The 17,894-nt window shown below is 49.3% G+C and overlaps 1 protein-coding gene across 1 annotated transcript in view; it reads right to left on the bottom strand.

Annotated features, from left to right (window-relative positions):
• The window catches only part of VOPP1 (VOPP1 WW domain binding protein), a 65,153-nt gene that overhangs the window by 12,350 nt on the left and 34,909 nt on the right, over positions 1 to 17,894 (bottom strand). The window contains exons 2-3 of the mRNA XM_081244823.1: positions 17,126 to 17,184; positions 4,703 to 4,780 (exon numbers count right to left, since the gene is read on the bottom strand). Of these exons, the coding sequence (XP_081100949.1) occupies positions 4,703 to 4,780; positions 17,126 to 17,184 (137 nt within the window). The remainder of the gene's footprint in view (positions 1 to 4,702; positions 4,781 to 17,125; positions 17,185 to 17,894) is intronic.

The raw sequence follows: 17,894 nt of genomic DNA, 5'->3' as shown, positions 1-17,894 counted from the left end.
AAAAGCTCCAAATGGCTGCTGGCTTCAAAGGGCTGGTGCAATTACCTTCCTGTGCATGGCTCTGACCTAAACTCGATATTTTAGTCAAAACGGGAGATGCCTTTTCAATCCAGTTTGAACGCTACTGCTGGTCCTCACTGTCTATTTCCCCCATTTTTCTTTACTGTTAAAGCAAGAAGAGTAAGCACGTGATCCTTTCTAGCAGTTTTCTCTCCATTATTATATGAACATCCCTAAAAAAAATTTTTTAAGTGCCCTTCCTAGAGCACATCTTAATTATAGAGAAACTATAGGAATAGAGAAAATGCTCACAATCAATAAACAGGCTGTTTTTAAGTCTCTAGGTTCTAAGTATGGCTGAACCTTCTACCATGACCCTACAGTCTAACGGACACAGAGCAGACTGCTAAGGATTGGACCTTTGTCCACATCACCTAAGAATTCTCAGATGCATCACTGGCATTCAATAAATAATGAATGAATGAATGACTCTTCCCACTTCACATTTGCACTATACCTGTTTTTCTAGAAACAGGGGGAGTCATTCTGAGAAGGGCCAAGTTGTCTGTTCCACACAGACCTAACTGAGAAACTTTCCCATCTCTAAACTGATATGATGACAGGACTCATAGAACCTTCCAGAACCTCACTCAACTCGCACACACACTCTTGTGAAGGATGCACACACAGCAGAGCTGGCCATGTCATGGTCAAAGGCACCTGTCCACACACAAATGAAATTTAAGAAAAGAGTAGACAATAAAGCCTTCAAGAATAATTAACATAATGTTAAGGGTTAAATTAAGTCCATTAGTCAGTCAGTAAGCGTTTACCGGACAACCCTGGAACCTGAACAGGAACAAAGATCAGGGGCACCACACAGGAAATGATTCAGGAAAGGACTGAAATTGTGGCTTTCTGACCTCTCATCTAATTCATTATTCATTCAACAAAAAAATTTTTAAGCACCTGCCATGCTCCCAGCACCAGTCTGTGCATTCCAGGGCGTAAGACAGGTGGGGCCTCCCCCTCACTGAACTTGAGTTCTCATAGGGGAGGGGGACAGTAAAGAACAAATTAACAAAAGTGTTTATTTACAACTCTGATAGCGCTAAGCAAGAAAAGCAAGGATACAACATAGGTTTGGGGTGGGAGTGGCGGGTAAAATATACATAACACACAATTGTGTTCATCATTTCAAGGGTACAATTCAATGCAACAAGAGGGTTAACAAGGGTATCTGTCAGAGTGAGGAAGCTTCCTTTCCTTCAAAGCAACATCTGAGCTGAGTCTGAATGATGGAAAGAAAGAGACAAATTGAAGGGAAGGGAAGGAGCTTTCTGGGTGGAAAGCACAGCACAGGTGCTCCCACAGGAAAAGCTGGGTGGGTGAGAGACCCGGAGAGGACAGCTGTGAGCTGCAGATGGGGAGGGGGTCAGAGGGGTGCACTCTTGGGGAGCTAGAGGAATCCAAGGTGTGCAAAACAAGGTCCTCTCCGAAGTCAGATGCTGGAATCCAAAGGGAACAGCTTCATTTGGACTCCACGGTAATCTTATGTTCAACCCTGGGTCCAGCTGTAAACATCTGAGCAGAAAGGTAAAGCACAGGGAGGGTAAATGCGCATAAGGTTTTCCCTTCTCAGTAACACTACTGCTCACTCCCAAGGGACCAGGCTCTCTGGGTTAGAAATGCAGAAGCCATGAGAGATCTTGGTCTCTTCCATGAGACAAGCCAAAATGTTGGTTACACCGTCAAATGGAATACATATTTCTTCCTAGACAAATAAAAGTGATATGCACCTCACACCGTGGACTGCTGGAGACCACACAGGTGCAAGCAAATGAGAACAAAGTCACATGGCCGGAGGCTAACCCCTGGCTTAGGGGGCCATTAACATCATCAGACTCATTCCTTATGGAAGCAGTAGTCTGAGAGAAACTAACAAGGGTGCAGGGGATGAGCTTCTGGTAACAGGGAGAGGAAGCAGGGTGTCAGTGAGGGAAGGCGTGCCCAGGTAAGAAAGCAGCTCTTGGGAGCACTGTGAGTTACAGGACGATGGTTTCCTAGACATTCTCTTCCACTGCCGAGCAGGTCTGGGGAGCTTCCCTGGGATTAAGAGAGGAAGTTTGTGCCTTTTCTGTCATCAAAAGTAATCTGGTTTCTTCAATTTGTTTTTTCAGTCCCTTCCTGCCTCCCCGCCACAGCACTTGGAACAGCAGTTCTCAGCTCCCAATGCAGGCCCCAGGCAGCAGCAGAGCCCCTGCAGATCCAGGGCCAACTGGCCCCAGATCCCAGATCCGCGGGAGCCCTAGCAGCAGGGCAGCACTCACCTGCCAGGCTGCGCTCTGTTGTAGTGCGCTTTCCAACTCTACACCTATTCTAATCCCGGGGATTTCATTAGACTATCCTGGTTAAAGATTACTTAAGATTTTAGAGCTGGCAGGGACTTCTGAAAGCATTCTCCTCCAAAACCTCTTGTGTTATGGTAAGGAGCCCAAATTCCTCCAGAGTCAAGTGGGACCAGCTTGGAGAGCCGCCCTCCTTTCGCGCGATGCCCAGCTCCATCCGGCCCCTCCCTCCAAACCTGCCCCCACGCCAGCTCCCCATCACTCCCTCACCAGGTCCATGCCTACGTCCCTGCCCGTGCAATGTGCTGGGCCCTTCGCAAGAAAGGCCCTCTCTGAGACCCGGTCAGAAGCTGTGCAGCCTTCCCCAACTTCTGTGGCATCAGAGGCCGCACGCTTTGTTTCCAGAACACTGATTTAAAGCTCTCCATGTGTCTAGACATCTGTCTGTTTTAGGAGCCCGGTTGCCATAGGGCCTTCTCCCTACCAGACACATAACTGAGAGAAGGAACCCATGGAGTGGAAACCAAGTGTCCTCTGACTTCAGCTGGGGCGCCTCAGACTTGCATCTCAAGGTGCTCTCTGGCTGTATCCCCAGTTTAGAAGCTGGTATCTGGTATCAGAATCTCAACTCAAAGAACTCAACCAAACCTTCTGGTATCTGGCACCCCGACCTTGGAGACCTGCCCTCCTTCCACGGCTCTCACGAGATGCTTCTGTGTAGGGACCCACTGGCTCGCTGAGGTGCCCTGACCCAACAAGTGACGCCGGCCAACAGCTCAGAAGCACCAGCTACCAGCTCAGGGAACGCTTCCAGGGAAGGTCGACAGAAGCTGCTCTAGCAGCCAGGCCCTCAGAGTTCTCCTGGACTTTCAATTTTTCCTTCTTTCTAATCATGTCATGTCTAAACTTTGACAAGTTTTCTCATTTTTGGGAGCATTTCCACAATCTCATCATCATTCGTCTGGTGTTTCAGGCCAACCTGAAGCACGAGTGATCCCTTTCGGGACCCTCGACCACAAGGCCCCGTGGAGGCAAGTTCTGAGGGGGTGTGTGTGTGTGAAGCCAGGCAAAGCTCTGAAATGCCACCTCCCCTGGTCCTCCTCACCCCAGCTTGGGTACCAGTCCCTTCCACCTTGATAGGTACACAGAGGTGTTAACATTTGGAAAAATCTCAGGGTAAAAAAGCTCTCCTTCTATTACAGAGCTTGAGGCCGTAGCAACTAGGAGGTGGGGAGAAGCCACGACCAGCATATGGCACTGTTCAGGGCCCAACGTGGCAGGTGAGTCCAGCCCCCAAAGGGCCAAAACCCCATCAAGGAGGTGGTGATGGTGAGAAAGAAAAGAGGGTCTCCTATTAAAGAAAACGTGGCGTGTGGAGTACCCACTTCCTGCTGATTTCCCTAATCACACATTAGGAACAGCTGTCAGGAGGCAAAGGCAAAATCTCACCAAAAATTCAAGTGTCTGCCGCCACATGCTCAGGAAAGGCCTTAAAGTCTTTAGATGTCAGGAATGTCAGAATCTGAAACCCATGAAGAGGCTTAACTCTTAAAGCTGGGTCCTAATCCTTCACGGGGTTTGCCTCGATGACTGTACCTCTGCAGTGGCGCAGAGGAGAGCGTGGCCGGCACAGGAAATGCTCTTTTGGTTTTAGGCAAATCCTTTCCCACACATACTCCGCCATCTCTGTCATCTGAAGCCTATCTCTTATCTACAGAGTCAAGTGAATCTTCAGACAAACCTCCAAACGGGCATCCTCTGAGGGTGGCAACTCACAGGAGGTTCCTCTCCTTAGCGGAAACTCTGCATCCTATCCTTTTAGGACTCTGTCAGCTTTACTCCCTCATTCTCTCCCAGGGTACAATCTTACAGACTCCAGACAGCACTTCCAACTTCCCCCAGTAGAGCTGGAAGATGGGCAAGGATGCAGGCTGTCTGTCTGGAAAGTTAGGACTCAGCTGACACAATGTGGATACGGAAGATTTCCAGGCAGTGGAAACTTTATAACGAGATGTGCTGATTCTCTGATTAATACAACTGGCCTCAGCTCCATTTCAGAAATTGGTGGAGGAGCTGCTGAAGGTCCAGGCTGCTGTACAGTCCAGCTTCCAAAAGAATAAGTCTTCTTCCCGAGCCACAGGTCTGTGGAAATGGGGACGAGCTTTCTCCAAACTCTGTGAGCAGAAGTGCTTGACATGAAGCCAGCCCCAACGTACCTGCTTTCTTGACTGAGGCCACCCAGAGACCACGGCCTCAGGGGGAGGTGATGTCACCTTGGCTGTGACAAACTGACCGGGCAGAGCCCTGGGGGAGGGCAGGGGGAGCATCTGAGACGAGGAAGAGTCGTGACCTACCAAAAATACCACAGCCTCTGTATGGAGAGGGCCCGCACACAGCACCTGGAGCCACAGCAGTCCTCGTAAGGGCGGCATCTGCGGAAGAGAGGGCACAGGCCGTCAGCATCCTGCGGAAGAAGGGCCAGACCAGTCAGGAGGTCCAGGCAGACTTCAGTGCAACGGACAGAACTGCCACCACTGCATTTCATGAAACTAGCAGAGCTGTGGTAGTCCAAACGGGTGGCCCAAACGGAAGGCGCGAGAGGGACAGTGTCACGCAAAGCACCTGTTTGCCACATATCCTGTGGGCGCAATCACAGTGGTTTCCTTCTGGGGAGGCCCTGTAACTGGATGACCAAACACCTGCATGAAACCAGAGGGGAGCGTCAGAGCGCTGTAGACCCTGCTCAGTGCTGACCCCCGTCAGAAGATGGGAATCTGTACCAACAAGGCCAGCGAGGTTAAGGGCAGAGGTTACGAAGTCAGACGAGTCAGGAGGTTTAGTCCTGGTCTTGCCACTTACCAGCTACAGGACTTCTAGCAAGTTATTCAACCTCTGAGAGCCTCAGTTTCCCCACAAGCAAAAGGGGTGGGTGGGCAGGACCTCCTTACAGTGCTGTTTTATGTCTGAAGGCCAGCATGCTCATGTAAAGTGCCAACAAGGGCCATGGCTGCTCACACCTGTCCTGCCCCCACGAGGATGACACTCACAGTGCTCAGCACCCTTCCTCCCCCAGAAGATCCCTGAGAAAGGCCCTCACCCTCCAAGGACGGGTCCGGAGCAGGGTCCAGGCTCCAAGGGGTTATGGAGCTGTGAATACTTCTGCACTTCGGTTTTCACAGAGACACTTTCACTAAAGCAATTTCAGTCCAAGTGGCAGTGGACTGGGTGTGTGCAAGGGTGGGCAAGGCTGTTTCTCAATTATATTAAATGATCATAAAATTGTGATCTAGGTTCCTGCCAATTTTCTTCTTTTTTAAAAAAAAAAAGTAGTTGGGAGAAATACACAATTTGATCCAAGACCTTGGACACTGAATTTGTAGGTAATTCCAGTACAAATTGACTTGTTTTATGTAGAAAAATACATAGAAAATAGCTCCCTATAAAATATTAGTTAAGGGCTTCCCTGGTGGCGCAGTGGTTGAGAGTCCGCCTGCCGATGCAGGGGACACGGGTTTGTGCCCCGGTCCGGGAAGATCCCACATGCCGTGGAGCGGCTGGGCCCGTGAGCCATGGCCACTGAGCCTGCGCGTCCGGAGCCTGTGCTCCGCCACAGGAGAGGCCACAACAGTGAGAGGCCCGCGTACCGCAAAAAAAAAAAAAAAAAAAAAAAAAAAAAGAGGAAGGAAGGAAGGAACAGAGGGAGGGAGAGAGAGAAAGAAGAAAAGGAAAGGAAAAGGAAAAGAGATGGAGGGCTTCCCTGGTGGCGCAGTGGTTAAGAATCTGCCTGCCAATTCAGGGGACACAGGTTCGAGCCCTGGTCCAGGAAGATCCCACATGCCGCACAGCAACTAAGCCCACGCTCCACAACTACTGAACCTGCGCTCTAGAGCCCGTGAGCCACAACTACTGAGCACGCACGCCCAGAGCCCATGCTCTGCAACAAGAGAAGCCACCACGATGAGAAGCTCACGCACCGCAACGAAGAGCAGCCCCCGCTCACCACAATTAGAGAAAGCCCGCGCACAGCAACGAAGACCCAATGCAGCCAAAAATAAATAAAGAAAATAAATAAAAATTTTTAAAAACTTTAAAAAAGAAAGAGCTGGATGCAATACCCCTCTCCCTACAACCTGAGAATGTGACTGCTACAGCATGCCTTCCATATTTTCATTCAAATCAATTATAAAATAGTGATGATGGAGCCAATGGTCAATTCCATTAAAGACCTTCCTTCCATGGTGGTATTTTACTAATCATACTTTTATAGGTACAGCTATTACACCAGCCACAAATCTACCTAACTGGCCTGTTTGTTTAGACCAGACTTTCTATCTTATCAGCTGAAATACGGAGTGAGTTGCTATTAAATGTCTTCATGCACCTTGGGCACACTGTCAAGTCACAGATCTCCCCGTCTCATGGTCCCATTGAAAAAATGAGCCCAACCTCACAGGACATTAACAGGCAAACCCAAATTAGTTCCAAATGATCACAAAAGGCCCCTTTAATAATCTCTTTTAGATGATTCTCCCGAAGCCTTCACGTAGGTCCCCTGCCATTCTGCGTTGGGTGATGAGCCCACTTTTCATGTTTCGCACGTCCGCCGTTAAAATCTCACCCCAGTAGGCTGCTTGCTTCCTTAGCATACTGACATCCTGGGAATTCCTGCCTCTTCCCTCCTTAAACCAGGTCTCTGTGATCTCCATGACATTTCAGGTTTCCCACTAATTCCCTGAAGCACGCTTCCCGTTCAGATGGATATCAATGTGTCACAGCCATCTCTTTCGCAATATTGAGTCTATCATCCTAAAATATACTACTCACCACCAATTCTACCTTCCTATAACAAGCTTTTAAAATGTTATTTAATGTTTCAATATTTATTTATTTATAGCCTTATTATGGCCTAACACGGCAGACCATCTCTCCAGCCTTTCCTTTAGGGCCCAAACCTGCCATGGGAAAGTTCTCCATTTGAACGAAGTAGCAGAACCCTTCACCTGTGGGCGCATAACAGGAAAGGAGGCAGCCCAGGAGGAACCTCTGCAGCTTCAGGTGGTCACTCTGTGATGAGCACTCTGGAGAGCAGTGGTTCTCAACCCTGGCTCACATCCCAATTACTGGGCAGCTTTAAGACACGCCTCTGCCTGTGGGTTGGTAATCGCTCCTCAGGTGAGTCTAGGACACAGCCGGGACGGAGAACCACCCGCTTGTCGGTGTTTCCTCTCGGGGCACCCGGCGGGAACATAGCAGGGGAGGAGACGCTGTTTTGCCTTTCCTGATCGGTGTTTGTTTTTTTTTTTTTTTTTTGCTGTACGCGGGCCTCTCACTGTTGTGGCCTCTCCCCTTGCGGAGCGCAGGCTCAGCGGCCATGGCTCACAGGCCCAGCCACTCCGCGGCATGTGGGATCTTCCCGGACCGGGGCACGAACCCGTGTCCCCTGCATCGGCAGGTGGACTCTCAACCACTGCGCCACCAGGGAAGCCCCTGATCGGTTTTTTTTAAAAACAGTTCTATTGAAGTATAATTGATATACAAAGAACTGTACATATTTAATAGGTACAATTTGTTGAGTTTGGACACATACAAACCCGTGACATCATCATCACACAAGAGGTAATAGACATATTCTCATAAGTTTCAATATTGAATATCTGTGAGAAAAAGTGATTTCAAAAGAACTTTCAGGCTTCCCTGGTGGTGCAGTGGTTACAAATCCGCCTGCCAGTGTAGGGGACACGGGTTCGAGCCCCGGTCCGGGAAGATCTCACATGCTGCAGAGCAACTAAGCCCATGCACCACAACTACCGAGCCTGTACTCTAGAGCCCGTGAGCCACAACTACTGAGCCCACGTGCCACAACTACTGAAGCCCACGTGCCTAGAGCCCGTGCTCCGCAACAAGAGAAGCCACTGCAATGAGAAGCCCACGCACCACAACAAAGAGTAGTCTCCGCTCGCCACAACTAGAGAAAGCCCGCGCGCAACAACAAAGACCCAACGCAGCCAAAAATAAATTAATTAAATTAATTAAATTTTTTAAAAAAAGAACTTTCATCTCTCCAGTCACAGGTTTTAGACCTTATACGTGTCTGGCTGTCAAGTCAAAAATTTCACAGATCTGAGGATGAATTGACGGTTCTTTCTGTCAATCTCAGCTGACAATTCATATGTCAGAATATTTTCCTTCCAATCTGACTTGATTTCCCTGACAGGCGGGGATGTGCCCGTCTGTGGAAACAGATGGTTAGAGTTTGATGACCTTTTAACACTTCATGGCAAAGTCACACATCTCTGGGCTCTAAAGAGGGGACCACAGTGGCTCTGATGAGACCTGACCTTGAGCCTGTGGGGGTTGGAAGGACAGGTGCCCTGGGAGTCATTCCTCCAGAGACACATCTTTTACCAGAAAACATCTCAAACTGGAATAAACCAAAATTGCTTGTACTTAGGGTGGCTTATGGGGTTTACATAGGGAAATTCCACTCTACTTCTTCCACGGAGAAAGTATTATAAGTGCTTACTATAAGCCCTAAAATTAACAGACCAAATGGGTTAGAAAGTGCTCATTTCCTTGCCATTTTAACCCTTGAACAGCTGCTGCCTCCAAGCCCAGCTGCCCCCGGAGCTGAGTGAGCGGACGAGGAAAGATGGCCTAGACGCTTTCCCATGACTGCTGACCTTTGCTGGCTCCAGATTTTGAAACTCTGCCCTTGTGTTTCTGGGGTAGAGGTTTCTCCTCTTCCTCCTTTCAGTAAATTGCTGATCATTTAATATCAGTTCTATTCAACTCTAACCTGGAAAACAAGAAACTTATCCTTCTACAGCTTGGGTTGATTAACCCTCAGGTTAAAAAATAAACGCTGGTCAGTGAGGTAATACTGAAAATGAAAAACAGAAGTCCTCCTATGATTTTATAGAATTGAAACCCGATACTAGGTTTCATTTCACTGAAATAACACAAGTAAGGCAAATATAAATGGCATGATGAGTGTGGCCATGAGCTCTGGAAAGCAGACAGCTTCCAGTCCCCATTAGCTCAAAAATCTAGAAACCTCGGGGGCTTCCCTGGTGGCGCCTGCCGATGCAGGGGACACGGGTTCATGCCCCAGTCCGGGAAGATCCCACATGCCGCGGAACGGCTGGGTCCGTGAGCCATGGCCGCTGAGCCTGCGCGTCCGGAGCCTGTGCTCCACAATGGGAGAGGCCACAGCAGTGAGAGGCCCGCGTACCGCAAAAAAAAAAAAAAAAAAAAATCTAGAAACCTGGATTCAGGTTGACACCTGGCTGACTTTCTCAGCTTGACTTTTACTTGAGTTGGTTGAACTTTCCTTTCCTGCTCAGAACTCTCAAATCTACATTCTGTCCGTGGACCCTCCTGAGCTGCAGAAGCAAAGCCCCACTGCCTGGATGCTCTGCAAGAACTTCAACTCACCACCCCCCTCTCCCTTCTGCGAAACCCCTGGCTGAACCTGTTCTCTGCACCCTCTCTCACTGTCTGCCAAGCAGAGACCACTCTTCAGCCCCACACTGATGCTTCTGAGATACACTCGGGCCCACCGACTGGTCTCTCAGCCCATCTTCACTGAAGGAGACCCTCCACACTGTGCCCTTACTACACAGCAACGTCCTTAGCTCCAGCCTCCACCTCCCAGCCCAGCGCTGTGCCAGCAGCCTTCTGAGAGGCCAAGCTGGTGCTGTTGCCTTGCTTTGTGCAGAAGGAAGTCTCAGCTCCTCAGAAGGACATTCAAGGCCCCTCCCCCTCCTTATTCATCTCAGCCCCTGCCATCGGCAGGGCAGCCTACACTCCAGCCTTGTGGTGCCCCAAATACACTCTCACTAGAGCCTCTGAAACTGCTCCTCAGCCGTCAGAGATCAGCTCTGTGAGGTCTTTCTCAGCACCATCCCCTCGTCCTCCCTGCCAGGCCAGGATCCTCCCTTTGCTGGGTCTCCAGCTGTGACCACGTACAATTTGTTCACCGTTAAAGGCATCTATAGATCCGCCACCAGACCATGAGCTTAAGAGCAATCCTGTCTCATTCCTCTATGTATATAGCCCAGGTGCCTACCATGGTTCCCGGCACATCGTATGTGTTTGCCTTGAGCGGAAGTGATGTCGCAGCAGAAAGAGACTCCCTAGGATGAGACAACACATAACTAACAAGAACCCAGAGTGCAAAGCGTCCTCTGATTACGGTGTTACACCCAGTGGTGCTGAGGATGGTCGAAAGCAGCTGCTCTCACACCCTGATGGCCGGTTATATCATGACAACGTTTGGGAAACTAACAGCAATTTATTAAAATATGAAACAAGCATAACCTTTGCTTCATCAATTCTATTTCTGCAAATCCATCTCACAACAAAATAAGCTCTAGTATGTGTAGGAAGATGTTTAGTGAGTACGGGGGCGTATCAGAATCCTTTCTCCAAACTCTGGGGACCAGGTATGTGGAGACTGAGAACTGTCTGGATTCATGAATTATAAGATATGTAACCACGTGCTACGGAACATTACCAGAAAAAATCTGCACTGAAAAACACAAAACATCTGTTAAAGTTCTCAAACAAGGAGGCCGTTAGCCTGAGGGGTCTCTGACAGTTGTGTTGTCTTTGGAAGCAAACTGAAACCTAAGGCAGAGTGGATTCCTGTGAATGCCTCAAGTTGGGAAGGAAACCAATGACCAACAGCCAACAGGACTTTCCCAGACTAGGCAATCTCTTAAACTGTAGCCAATCAAATCACTTCCTTGTTTGATTCTCTATAAACACCTCGCCCCTGGCTTCTGGCGGTGGAATGCTCATCACTGCCCAATTTGAATTGATGTTTCCTCAAATAAACTCTTGAAAACTTTAATATGCCTCCGTTTATATTTTAGCACATCATACTAAATGGAATTCTAAAAAGAATTTTAAAAGCCTTGTGTTGTCCAAATCCATTCCTGCTACCAATTATTAAAAAATTTGTTTATGAGCACTGTCTCAAATTTTGGAATAACAGATAAGGAACTGCAGACCTTCAGTAGTAAAAACAAAACAGAAGTGGCACAACCTGACTGTACAATGATTATAATGGAATGTGTAAATGAACTATGGTACCTCCTCAGGGAACACTCTGTCATTAAGAAAAACAATGAGGTTGCTTTGTATACTGATTTAGAAGAAGATTTATAATCTATAGTTAAGGAAACAAAATCCAGTTACAGAACACAGAGAGAAACATGACATTTTAGAGGCTGTCGTAGTCTGTTCCGGCTGCTATAACAAAATACCACCGACTGGGTGGCTTACAAACAACATAACTTTACTTCTCACAGTTCTGGGGGCTGGGAGGTCCGAGATCAAGCTCATGGTTGTGTTTTGGTGAGGGCCCCCTTCTGGTTCCCAGCCTGTGTCCCCACACGGTGGACGGGGCCAGGGAGCCCTCTGGAGGCTCTTTTACAAGAGCAGGAATCCCACTTACACAGGCTCCACCCTCAGGACCTCAGCTCTTCCCAAAGGCCTTACTTCCTAGTACTAACACCTTTGGGGGTTAGGACTCCACGTGTGAATTCTGGGGGGACACAAATATTCAGACCACAACAGGAGTCTAGCGATCTGAAAGGGGGATTACGGTGAAACCTTTCTCCCTGTTCTAAGGACATGAAAATGCCCCCAACTTACACCAGCCGTCTTCAATGAGAAGCCCAGCAACAAGGAGTGAGGGAGAAGAAAACTTCTTCTTTAGAGTATCTGTCCCCAGACCAGACACCGCCCCCTCCCCAGGCTGCTTCCAAAGGCTGTGCTCAGCTGCTTCACCAGCTGAAGCCCCCCTGCCCTGCCCCACCCTGCACACACCTCAGGCTCCCCAAGCTGCTGGGGAGCTGGGCACAGAGGGCGCAGGGCACCGGGCCCAGGTCACAACACAGCCTGCTACTGCTCGGGGGGACCTTGTGTCTTTGGTGTCCCCTTGGCACCAACCTCCTAGCTGGGTGCGGGCTCTGCAAAGCCTGAATCTGGGATCTTGATCTGACACCTGCAAACACTTCACCCATTCACACCATTAATTATTCACAGCAGAGAAATGAACCCAAAGGACAAGATAAACCAGGGTAATGTGAGTACTTTGAAAGAAGCTTCAACACTCCAATGGGAAACTTGGGCATAGGGCCTGAAAATGGCCTGGTCGAAATCGATAGCCAGAGAAGAGCAGTGCTGGAAGGAACGGCCCTTCCTAGAGCCGCAGGAGATGGGCCTGAGGCCTGCCTCCGTGTCTCTACTCCCAAGGTTGGTACACGCTCACTCCCTCCCCCGTGGCGGTGGTGTGCACGTAACAGGTACTCAGCAAAGTCCACACATCAGGGTCATCAGTGCATGACCCTGACGTGTGTCCTCACTCACTGTCTTACGCGTCCTATCTTTCTTTTGTGTATCTGACCAAAGTGCTTTCCATCCATCGGTTCCCTTTCGCTCTCTCCTTTGAGCTGGGCAGTTGGGGATTCCCTCAAGTCTCAGTGGAGATGATTAAGACAAGTGTCCCCACATTCTCTCCTTCAGTGGTATTTAGAGCTGAACCAAAAAGTAGAATAAGTGTGCAAACACAACACCCAGGACCCAAATGCCCTGCAGCTCTGTTCCATCCACGGGGCGGCCAGAGGTGTGACCCAGTCACACAATAAGACCCCTGAAGACACTGTGGGCCCAGGTGGATGTTTAGCATATCCTGCTGTCAATTACTTCATTTGTAAAACTAGGTAGGGAGGGTCTTACGGTTTCCTTAGTATTCCAAGAGAATATAGGTAAATCGAGGACCCCCTTTGGGTCCTTTCCCACTGGCCAGCTCTACAGAGCGCCACTGGTTCATCTTGTTTTTAAATAACTGGTGTCTAGTTAAGAAGACCCAACCCATTTCTAACCTACCCTCAATTGTCTGGAAGGAATTACCAGATCCAATTCTATTCATAAAGAACAGGAAACATGCACATCTAAATCACCAGCTTTCTCTGGCTTGTTTAAAATCAAATGAAAACAGTCATGGTTTAAGTAAGCATCCATGTACCTGACTGCCACAAAGGCCCAGTTCAGCACCTAATAAGACGTCTCAGGAACCTCAGAGTCTGGAGCAGTGAGTGGTCACAGGCTCCCAAATCCATTCCACCATCTGACTGTGTGATTAACACCTCCTCCCCACTGTTGTGTCAATACTAAGACCTGCAGAAGAAAGATGACTCACTGCTTAGAAAGGAAATGTTAGGTGATTGCTTTGTACTTGGCAAGCAGGTTGGACCCTTCATGCGCTAAAATCCACCTCATATCTGTACCCTTGTCTCTGCTACAACACGTAAGCCTGCTTGGTCGTTCATTGTTTGTTCTCTATGCTCTAAATTATTCTGTACAGCCAGCCAGAGGGTGTCATAGAATTAAGCAGTATAAGACCTTGGAGATTATATACCCCAGGAAGTTGGGGCCCAGAAAAGTTAGGAGATTTGATCAAGATCACAGAGCCACCTAATGGCAGAGCAGGACTAGAGGTCTCTTGACGTTAGGTCCCTAAAACAATTTCCATCACTGAAGAATGACAGTGAGTCACCCTTTCCTTCCCCAACCCTGCTCGAGGCCACCACGTGTGAGTTAATAAATGAGTACCAAGTGCTTTCCATGTGCCTGGCCGTGTGTCAGCACAGAAGATAGAACTCGTGCCCTCAACGATCCCCCAGTCCAGGGAGGAAACAATGGATGTTTTATTTCAGCAACAGTAAGTCTGAGGATGGAGCGTGGTACCAAAGGACGAGAAGGACACAGGTCCCTCAGCTGAAACGGAGGGAAAAGAAGGGAGGGGAGGAGAGAGGGGCCACCCTCAAAAGCTCTCGGAAGAGTATACATGTAGCGTGCTCAGAAAAGTCCACCGCATGCCGTAAGCACTCAATGAATGTCAGCTGTTACTATTCTTAGTCTTTGTATTATGATTAATTCCTGGACAATTTCCTCGCCGCCATGGAGGGCTCCGCCTCAGCTACAGTCTGGGAAAACTCAGGCACGCACTCTGCTCTGTCTTGGTCTGAGGGAGACACGGAAGCATGGATGGCTCCGGGTGAGTGCCAGCGGGTGCGCCAGGGCACTGAGGTCCTTCCACCACCGTGAACTTCGGAGAAGGCCCTGAGGTCCCTGGGCCCCATACTTGGAGACTTACACGAGTCCAAGCGGCCGACACAGACTCAGCACCCTCCGCCTTCCACCTGGTTCTGCCAACCACCTCTGCCCTTGGACACTCAGGTCCTTCCGCAGACGGCGGCTGTGGGCAAGCGAGCCTCGGGGCTACAGATCTCAGCAGAAAGCGTGACATTTCTCGTCGACAGAGAGACACTGCTCCTGACCTGAGAGGCCCCCTCTGCCCACAGGGGGGTCGACTGTGGCTGTGGTGGTCCACCAGGGCCCCTCTGGACACTGGAGACAAGCGGAAGGGCCCTCCCAGAGTCCCCAGGAGCGTACTCCACAGTGAGACAGGTTCGCCCAGCACTCGTGCCCCTCTCTGGGGCAGCAGTGCCCATAGCTAAAGTCAGGGGCCCCATCTGGTCACCTCTGGACACAGACCCACTGACCCTCTCCAAGCCACCAGGAAACTGTGAATATCAGTGATGATTACAGACACTAGGGACGCACAGGGCAATTTCTACCCTCTCAGAAATTGAACGTGGTAGTGACCATGACCACAGCCACGTGACCCCGAGAACCAAGGCCTCGAGGCCAAGGGGTCTGCTGGCGAGAGCAGCTGAAGCAGAGCCAGCCCCGTGCCCCATGCCTGCCCTCCTGCACACGCAGGAGCGGGGCCTGGGGTGCACCTCCCAGCAGGACAGGCGCTCCCCCCAGCCACCAGGGCATCGAAGTGCCCCAGGATGTGACACTTCACTGGGACTCTTCCCTGACAACTGCCACCTTGGTCTGCAGTGCCCTCTGGACTCTGAACACACAGGAAGGAAGCCAGGCCCTGTGCAGCCCTGTGTGGCCAGTGGCAAGGGCTCCTCAGCAGGCCCGTCCCCATCTGCTCACCTCGTCCACCCCTGCAGCAGACAGAGGGGCTGAATGAGCAAGTCCTCGGCCCAAGAACAACTCAAGTCGAGAATGAAAGCAAAGGGACGCAACTGGTGAGGCCACGTGACCTCCCTGCTATTTTTAAATCACATTGTTGCTAAGAGGACGTTATCTAGTAAGCTCAGAACCAAAGCACAAAAAAGGTACATTTTAGGACTTCCCTGGTGGTGCAGTGGTTAAGAATCTGCCTGCCAAAGCAGGGGACAAGGGTTCGAGCCCTGGTCCGGGAAGATCCCACATGCTGCGGAACAACTAAGCCTGTGCGCCACAACTACTGAGCCTGTGCTCTAGAGCCCACGAGCCACAACTACTGAGCCCGCAAGGTACAACTACTGAAGCCTGCACTCTAGAACCCATGAGCCACAACTACTGAGCCCATGAGCCACAACTACTGAAGCCTGCACTCTACAGCCCGCGAGCCACAACTACTGAGCCCGCGAGCCACAACTACTGCCCATTTCCCTGTGCTTCATCCCCATTCACAGCCCAGCAACCTTCCCCAACTACACTGGTCTCTCTGAGATTAAAAACTCCCCAATAATGCCAGGTAAGAAAAACATACATCTTGGCCAATTAAGAACTAATCCTCTTTGCTACCATGTGTAGTATTTCCTGTCCAATCTCCCTATATACTAGAAAAGAGAGTGTTTCTGCTATAACACAATTATATGCATTACTGAAATTTCTCATGTTTCACAAAATTCAACACAAGAGTTTTTGGGAAAAATTAATTTGGCTCATTCCACTCAAAACTTACGGAACTTCAAAACACTATCAAAAATAATAATTAGGGCTTCCCTGGTGGCGCAGTGGTTGGGAGTCCGCCTGCCGATGCAGGGGACGCGGGTTCGTGCCCCAGTCCAGGAAGATCCCACATGCCACGGAGCGGCTGGGCCCGAGAGCCACGGCCGCTGAGCCTGCGCGTCCGGAGCCTGTGCTCCGCAATGGGAGAGGCCAAAGCAGTGAGAGGCCCGCGTACTGCCAAAATAAAATAAATAAATAAATAAAAATAATAATTGATAATCTAGAGAGTTAATCTGGCCACCTAGGCAGGTGGCTCAGCAGAGCTAGTGGCTAACACAGCAGATATTAAAAATACAGAAAAACAATAGGGAGAAAATATGGCAATGCTTTAATAAGAGTAATATTGGCAGGTGCTGAGGGCACAGGAAGAGGCATAACCTGCCCTGAGCCAAGAGCCATACAAGGCTGACTGCACCTGCCTGGCGGGGGGGGGCCAGGCTGGGTGACCCTTGTGATCACCGTCATCCCTCTCTCTCTCTCTCTCTCTCTCTCTCTCTCACAGTCACAGCAGCTGAGCTAAGTACTTTGTCCTGTCCTGCTCAAGTTCAAAATTCTTTCCCACTACCTTTGCTCCCTTTGCCTAGGAAGATATGTATAAACCAGCATAACTCTGGCCTTGTTCAGACATTTTGCCCTTTGTGACCAACCATGTACAAGCTAACATGCCTCAGAGAACAAAGCACCCAGAATTCCATGCTGTCCTCAGAGCAGCTGGTCTGGGCAGGGAGAGCATCCTTAGGGAGGTTGCCTGCTCACTGTGAGGTGGAGGCAGGTGAAACCAGGGGTGGAGGCCTCGTGAGGCTGGACATGCCCCACCCCATAACCAGTCCTGTGACCTATGAAAGAAATAATTCCCAGAGAAAGATGTGACTACAGAATCAAACCAACAGATAAGTGCAAATACTTACATATAATAGGTTGGATAGAGTCCTTCAAAATACCAGCAATGCTTTTTGGCCTCTGTGCACTGGAAATAGAAGGAAGAAAAGCTTTGTCAGTGAAAAGTAGTTTGCATATTGTTGAGAAGATCCCATGAGAAGAAACAAAGAAGGATGAGTGAATGCAGCTTAAAGTGTGAGAAGCAGGGGTTGGGGGGACGATGAACTAGAGGGAGATCCACACCGAACATGACTTGTTATTTCTTCAAAATTTTTAAAAGAGAAGAAAACATAGGAAAAAATCTATTTCCCTATAATTTTTCTAGCTTTTCATAGCTCTAAGTACAAGGGGTGGGGGGACTTCCCTGGTGGTCCAGTGGCTAAGATTCTGTGCTCCCAATGCACGGGGCCCGGGTTCGATCCCTGGTCAGGGAACTAGATCCCACATGCCGCAAGTAAGAGTTCGCAAGCCGCAACTAAAGACCCAGCAGGCTGCAACGAAGATCCCGTGTGCCACAGCTAAGATGCAGCCCAGACAAATAAATAAATAAATAAATAAATGGGGATTAATAATTCATTAAAAATGCAGATTAAAAACAATCCACTCTTAAAAATTCACATGGTATGATACTTCAAATATCTAAAGAATGATAGAAGTAAATTATTACAAAGATTTCCCCCAATTTTTGGTTTTGAAAGACATTTCCCAGAGTCTTACCATTTCTAGACCTTTATATTTCAGAATACAGCTGACCCTCGAACAACGCAGAGGTTCGGGGCACCCACTGTCCACACAGTT

This window comes from Mesoplodon bidens (assembly GCF_964165515.1).
Source record: "Mesoplodon bidens genome assembly, chromosome: 9".
Lineage (NCBI taxonomy): Eukaryota > Metazoa > Chordata > Mammalia > Artiodactyla > Ziphiidae > Mesoplodon > Mesoplodon bidens.
The sequence above is the reverse complement of the archived record's forward strand: the minus strand, read 5'-3'. Positions and strand labels throughout refer to the sequence as shown.